General features: G+C 45.3%; 1 protein-coding gene across 1 annotated transcript in view; it reads right to left on the bottom strand.

Annotated features, from left to right (window-relative positions):
* PRTFDC1 (phosphoribosyl transferase domain containing 1) overlaps positions 1-7,154 on the bottom strand; it is a 98,390-nt gene that overhangs the window by 2,650 nt on the left and 88,586 nt on the right. Inside the window, exons 5-7 of the mRNA XM_012803291.1 lie at positions 6,124-6,141; positions 4,139-4,221; positions 3,334-3,380 (exon numbers count right to left, since the gene is read on the bottom strand). Of these exons, the coding sequence (XP_012658745.1) occupies positions 3,334-3,380; positions 4,139-4,221; positions 6,124-6,141 (148 nt within the window). The remainder of the gene's footprint in view (positions 1-3,333; positions 3,381-4,138; positions 4,222-6,123; positions 6,142-7,154) is intronic.

Here is a 7,154-nt window from a genome sequence, read left to right as displayed (position 1 = left end):
GATGAGAGCTCTTCTTTTTTAGATGTGTTATAACAGAACAAAAATACCTTGGTCCAGTGATTGCAAACATTTTTCAGGGTTTTGGAACCTAAATTTACTTACTGCACTATTACAGATAAGAGACATATACTTGGTTACTTTTATGGAACTGTTCTCCGGTACAGTCAGTGTACTTATAACATGGACAAAGCTGTCTCCACGGTGACTGTGACCTAAGATGTTTTCACAAAGAGAAACCAACTGGTTCCTACTCACAGGAAGTTCTAGAGGTAAGGGTCTTATTTTCTAGGAGATTGCATTATGGGGTCACTTGTTAGGAAGCCTATTTGATTCCTCCAAATCACAGGGTATTTTGAAAAAATAAGATAGAATAACCAGAGAAGGAAAGAAAGAGCAGAAGAAAAGATATCAGAGTTTACACAGGAGCATAAAAGAAAGAGTTAATCACGAGAAAGGAACAAGTACAAAGCCCTAGGATTCAGAGAGAAAGAAGAAACAGAGGTTCTGAGCTCTCTAAAAGAAGTCAGTTCTGGGAAACCTTCGTTGTAATCAGGGTTATAATAATGACTCTACCATGAGCAATGCAATCCCTCCATTAGCAACTCAGACTGGGAAAATAAAGAGCCCGAAGCTGGTTCAGAAAGCCAAATATTAAGAGGTCGAAGAGTCAAAGAAGGATGACAGATTAGGACGACAGTCAGGAATCAGAGTGACCTATGAATAGCTGGCAGATGAAGGCAGCTCCTATACTTCTATTTGCCATTGCAGGTGCTACTTGGAGATGTAGCCCAAGAGTCACCACAGAGACCCGAACCAGACTGCCTGGGTTCAATACTGGCCTTGCACTTACAGCTATGTGACTGCGGCAAGCTGTTTAATCTCACTGTGTTGAATTTCCTCATCTGTAAAATGGGTACACTAACAGCACGACCTTTAGAGTGCTGTTGTAAGGAAAAAATAAATTCACGTCTATACAGCTTTTAGAACAGTGCCTGGCACATCATAAGCTCTTTTTTTTTTTTGAGACAGAGCCTCAAGCTGTCCCCCTGGGTAGAGTGCCGTGGCATTACAGCTCACAGCAACCTCCAACTCCTGGGCTCAAGCGAGTCTCCTGCCTCCGCCTCCCAAGTAGCTGGGACCACAGGCGCCCGCCACAATGCCCGGCTTTTTTTTTTTTTTGGTTGCAGCTGTCATTGTTGTTTGGGGGGTCGGGCTGGGGATTCAAACCCGCCACCTTAGGTGTACGTGGCTAGCGCCTTAGCCGGTTGAGCTATAGGCGCCGAGCCACATCATAAGCTCTTATTAGCGTTAGCTGCTATTATGTTATTCATGTTCTTTTTTCTTTTTTGAGACAGAGATTCACTCTGTTGCCTGAGCCAGAGTGCCATGGCCTCAGCCTAGCTCATAGCAATCTTTTCAAACTCCTGGGCCCAAGCGATCCTCCTGCCTTTGTCTCCCACATAGCTGGGACTACAGGTGCCTGTCACAATACCTAGCTAATTTTTTCTATTTTATGTAGAGATGGGGGTCTTGCTCTTGCTCAGGCTGGTTTTAAACTCCTGAGTTCAAGTGATCCACACACCTCCACCTCCCAGAGTGTTAGCATTACAGGCGCAAGCCACTGCGCTGGCCTATTTTTATGAATGTTGTTGTAAGTGATATAAGAAATTTGTAATTAATCGGGCATCTTTCTAAGTGAATGTTTTTCAACTTCAGTTAAAATCTTATCTATATGGTAAGTATCTTACACTGTTTCCTTAGAAAATTTCCGTTTAGTAACCTCATGCAACCTTCACTCCATCCAGATTATACAGACAGAAGTGAGTTACTGGATCTCTCTGCCCAGGACCAACATGGTCTAGAGTTAGTAATATCCAGCACAGGAATGAGACCGGTTTTTAGAATAAAGAATTACTAGCTAAATGTCATGGGCACATTACCCATCCATACTGTGTTTCTCTCTTCCCAATGTTTGTCCAGCTTGCCGAGGAGAATTGTAGCCAAATAATTCCAAGAGCTTTAGAGCAAATCTAAGTTATAAAAATCAAACCGAAGTCTGCCTATGCAAGTGAAAAAAAAAGTCACTTCTAGGGTTAGAATTATAAATAATCGGGCTGCTCGTGTACTCTTCCTGGCATTAGATTTAGTTTAATTATGGGGCGGAGGGCAGAGAGTGCCCTCGATCAGGAAAGCCTTCCAGAACACACGTCTGAAGTCAAGTGTGAAGATGGTATCTGGAGACATCTGCTCTGCTAATTCTCTGTTAGGGTACTTTTGTTTGGAGGTGGTGAGATGTCTCAGATTTCCCCTTCTGTGTACTTAAACTCGGGTTGCTAAAGGTCACCATTGTGTATTGTCTGGTAAGAGTTCCTGATGATGGGCTTGGGGCCTGTGGCTCAAGCAGCTAAGGCGCCAGCCACATACACCTAAGGTGGCAGGTTCGAATCTCCAGCCTGGGCCTGCCAAACAACAATGATGGCTGCAACCAAAAAAATGGCCAGGCGTTGTGGCGGGCGCCTGTGGTCCCAGCTACTTGGGAGGCTGAGGCAGGAGACTCCCTTGAGCCCAGGAGTTGGAGGTTGCTGTGAGCGTGATGCCATGGCACTCTACCCAGGGGGATAGCTTGAGGCTCCATCTCAAAAAAAAAAAAAAAAAAAAAAAGAGTTCCTGATGATGGTAGGAGAATCCCTGTAAACCTCCATGGCACACCTCTTTGTGTCTGATTGATTAGAGCAGTGGCCAAGCCAGGAATCCTACATGCTGAATCTGTCCAGCATCTCCCCCTGAAACATTTTTTTTTTTTTTTGAGAAAGAGCCTCAAGCTGTTACCCTGGGTAGAGTGCCATAGCCTCACAGCTCACAGCAATCTCCAACTCCTGGGCTCAAGACAGTCCCCTGCCTCAGCCTCCCAAGTAGCTGGGACCACAGGTGCCTGCCACAACGCCCTGCTATTTTTTGGTTGCAGCCGTCATTGTTGTTTGGTGGGCCTGGGCTGGATTTGAACCCGCCACCTTAGGTGTATGTGGCTGGTGCCTTAGCCACCTGAGCCACAGGTGCCGGGCCTCCCCCCTAGAAACTTTTTAGCCAAAAATAAAAATATACAATCCACAGAACATCGTTCCTGTGAAAGCCGCAAATAAAAGAGTTTAAGATTGTCATTTTAAAGGGTTCTATCCTCCCTAGCAAGGCAAGGAAAACCACAAGGAATCTGTGGGACCATCAGCCCCTCGCAGCTTCTCTGTCACATGGAAGACTGTCAAAGAGGAAACCAAAGATTCTTAACTGCTACCCCAGAAAACCAATCAAACAAACAAAACCCAAAACAACACTTACAGTCAGGTCTAAAGCCATCACTTCTGGGTGTTCTCTTCACCAACAAACTACCATTTAAAAAAAAAAAAGTGTTAGTGATTCTCAATAAAATCTCTGTGAACTGCCTATAGAATTAAGTATTACTCAAGTCTATACTCTTTTTTTTTTCTGAGACCAAGTCTCTCTCTGTTGCCCTGGGTAGAGTGCCGTGGTGTCATCATAGCTCACAGCAACCTCAAACTCCTGGGTTTAAGCGATCCTCTTGTCTTCGCCCACCACCATGCCTCCCTAGTTTTTCTATTTTTGAACTCCTGACCTCAAGTGATCCTCCTGCCTCAATCTTCCAAGTTTCTGGGACTACGAGTGCACAACACCATGCTAGCTTATTTTTGTAGAAATGGGGTCTTGATCTTGCTCCAGATGATCTCAAACTACTGAGGTCAGGCAATCTACCTGCTTTGGCTTCCCAGAGTGCTGGGATGACAGGTCTGAGCCACCCCACCTGGCCTCAAGTCCGTACTTAAAGTGGCTCTGGATAAGAGGAAGGGCACAGAGCAATTGCACTGGGGTTCCTCCAGAGGCAGTTGTTGGAGCTATGGTAAAGAGGGGCTTGGAGACACAGCAAAGCATGTCCTCTTCCCCTTCCCCTCTGAGGCTAGGAGTCAAATGGGCTATTTTTCCATGTGGTCAAATCCTAAAACCCCAGGGCAGTAAGCCATTGGCTTTAGAATATATTATATCCTTTGGAAAGACATCTCTTGTTAGCATCCCTTTTGGGCTTGTGGGGAAAGCCAGAAATGGCATGTTATACGGGTGTCCTACTCACCTGGCCACCTTAACCATGTTGGGCTTGTATTTCTCTAAGCTGCTGAGTAGCGCTCGCATGGTTTGCCCAGTTCCAACAATATCCTTTGCAAAGAGGACAGGTTAATTCAGCAAAATGAATTTGAGCAGCACAATAGCTTTTATTTACCCAGGGAAGCGATTCCCTGTTAACAATGCGTCCTAATTAGAAATGCCGTCCAATGGAAGGCAGAGCAGGAGGCAGAGCTGGGATGCTGTTTTAGACAGGTGCTTCTTTCTGGAAGTTGGGTTTTGGGGAATCTGCTGTGCACGTGAATCTTTTAACTGTGTTGAAGGGCTAAATGTAGCCTCTGAAGAGCACACTGGCTCTGCGCTGAGTATATTTGGACTCCTGCGAGCACATTCAGGGAGTAAATTTGGCCCCAAGGTTATGTAACACAATACATGACACATGAATTTTCATGCACATGTACATCTGAATGCACCGAATGGCTAAAAACCGCCCCCTGCTCGTCCCCCCTCCATAGGGGATTCTGTGGCTGGGAAGAGAGATGTGTCTGGACAGCAGCTGGTGACAGCCCATGAATTCTGAGGGTCCACGGCTGCAGTGAGCTCAGGCTCATCTCTGCTCAGGAGCTGCTGCACAATTAGAGGAGAATGATCAAGGGCCATTTATTGTCCTCAGGACAGAAATCAGCTGTCCGGAGCTGATTGTGAAAACAACAGGTCTGAATTTAGCCAAGGGCTGGGCAATTCATTTAGTTGGAGGGTCTAGTTCTTGGGTTCTATTGAGCCAGGAGAACGGCAGATACACAAGGCACACACAGGCCATTGTGTAACAAAAGCTTGAAAACAGCTCCCCTGAATTCCTGCCTGCTGATAAGGCAAGTGTGCTCCAGAACTAAAGGTGGCCGTTTGCTGTATCAATCCCAACACTGCCACAGGGACTCTTTTCTCTTTTTTTTTTTCTTTTTTGAGACAGAGCCTTAAGCTGAGCCCCTGGGTAGAGTGCCCTGACTTCACTGCTCACAGCAACCTCCAACTCCTGGGCTCAAGCGAGTCTCCTGCCTCAGCCTCCCAAGTAGCTGGGACCACAGGCACCCGCCACAACGCCCGGCTATTTTTTGGTTGCAGCCATTATTGTTGTTTGGTGGGCCTGGGCTGGATTAGAACCCGCCACCTTAGGTGTATGTGGCTGGCACCTTAGCCGCTTGAGCCACAGTTGCTGAGCCTCTTTTCTCTTTTTTAACAGAAACACAACTTTAAAAACAAGTAATCACTGTCCCCTAGATGGCCATTTTTTTTTTTTTTTTTTTGTAGAGACAGAGTTTCACTTTATCGCCTCCGGTAGAGTGCCATGGCTTCACACAGCTCACAGTAACCTCCAGCTCCTGGGCTTAGGTAATTCTACTGCCTCAGCCTCACAAGTAGCTGGGACCACAGGTGCCCACCACAACGCCTGGTTATTTTCTGTTACATTTTGGCCAGGTCGAGTTTGAATCCACCGCCCTCGGTATAGGGGGCCGGCGTCCTACCCACTGAGCCACAGGTGCTGCCCAATGGCCATTTTTTAAATTGATCATATTTACAATTGTGATGTTGAAGATATTTGGGGATTGCTCACAGACATTAGAGGTCATTGGCAAGAACACTGAAGTCAGGGTAAGGACAGTCTTAACCTTGGCTTTACTATATGAAATGAATTTGCTTCAGTGGGCTAGCTGGCCCTTCTCCGAAAATGTCTGATTCACAAATACATATAAGAACCAATTTAGAGATATGTGAAATTGCATATAAATAAGGGATCAAGTACCACACAACTCTTATTGCAAAAGCTCTCATTCTAACCTATCTGAAGCCAGGGATGCTAGCTGGCTCCTACTCAAGGGAGAGCTGTGCGCATAATGGGAGCTCAATAAATCCTTGGACAATTTGACAGCACATTCTTCTTAAAACTCACCGTTAGACTCTCAACTTCCAGATAGGGAAAAGGAAAAGCCAGCTTACCTCAACGATGAGAACATTCTGAAAGAAACGAAGCCCATATTTCAGAATATGATGGCAATCTCACTCACAGACACACAGTTTGCTTACGGTTAGAATTTCACAAATTGCTTAGCTAGTCTTTCCCCACCCATCAAATGCAAATAATGAGAGGCAAGCTAGGTATTCTAGATTCCTTTCAGCAGTTCCTCTGGAATTAGGTGGCGGTGCAATATTAATATCTATGTTCAGGGTAGGAGCAGGCTCATCTGAGACCCCGTTACCTGTCAGAAGAGCTTTCCATAAAGTCATCCCCACCCAGCGTTCCCCTGGGATGCAGAGCATTTACCAGCAAACTAAGACGACACGAACTGTATCACTAATGGAGACTGCTCTGTTGATGAATTATGGATTCAGCTGTGACAGCCGTATTCCTGCCTAGCCACCCAGATCCCAGAGGACTCTGGATTTACTCTTGAACTGTCAACGCTGAGGAAGGGGGTGGGCCAGAGAAAGGACTGGGGGTGCCAGGTCTGTATTGTTTAGTGAGATGGTTGGGTGCTTTGCTATCTGCTTTAAAGGTACCCCTCCACTTCTGATTAAGTTTCATTTTAATTTCTTGTTTAGGGACTGTCTACCACAGTCTAAACTCAGTGAAGTGGGGATCACGTTTGTCTTGCTTTTACTATTACATTTCCAGACCCTAGCATAATGCCTGCCTACAGATGCCCAATAATTATTTGTAGAATAAATAACCAATTAAGTTTATTAATGAGTTAAAAACCAACCAATTAATTGGATTAGTAATTACATGTCAATGCTGTCCCACCAAATTAAAATATGACTGTGTTAATATGACATTCCAATTAACTAAATGGCGAGAATATTTCTTCAAGGTAATGGTGTTTTTCTTTCTTTAAATGACCTTCCATTTATCCCTGTGCCTTATACACTACTCTAAAAATCAAATAAAAATATTACACATTAGGCTCGGCGCCTATAGCTCAACCGGCTAAGGCGCCAGCCACGTACACCTAAGGTGGCAGGTTCGAATC

The sequence above is a fragment of the Otolemur garnettii genome, unplaced genomic scaffold, assembly GCF_000181295.1.
Source record: "Otolemur garnettii isolate 467f Iridium unplaced genomic scaffold, OtoGar3 scaffold00019, whole genome shotgun sequence".
NCBI lineage: Eukaryota > Metazoa > Chordata > Mammalia > Primates > Galagidae > Otolemur > Otolemur garnettii.
This window is presented reverse-complemented; position numbering and strand designations above follow the sequence as displayed.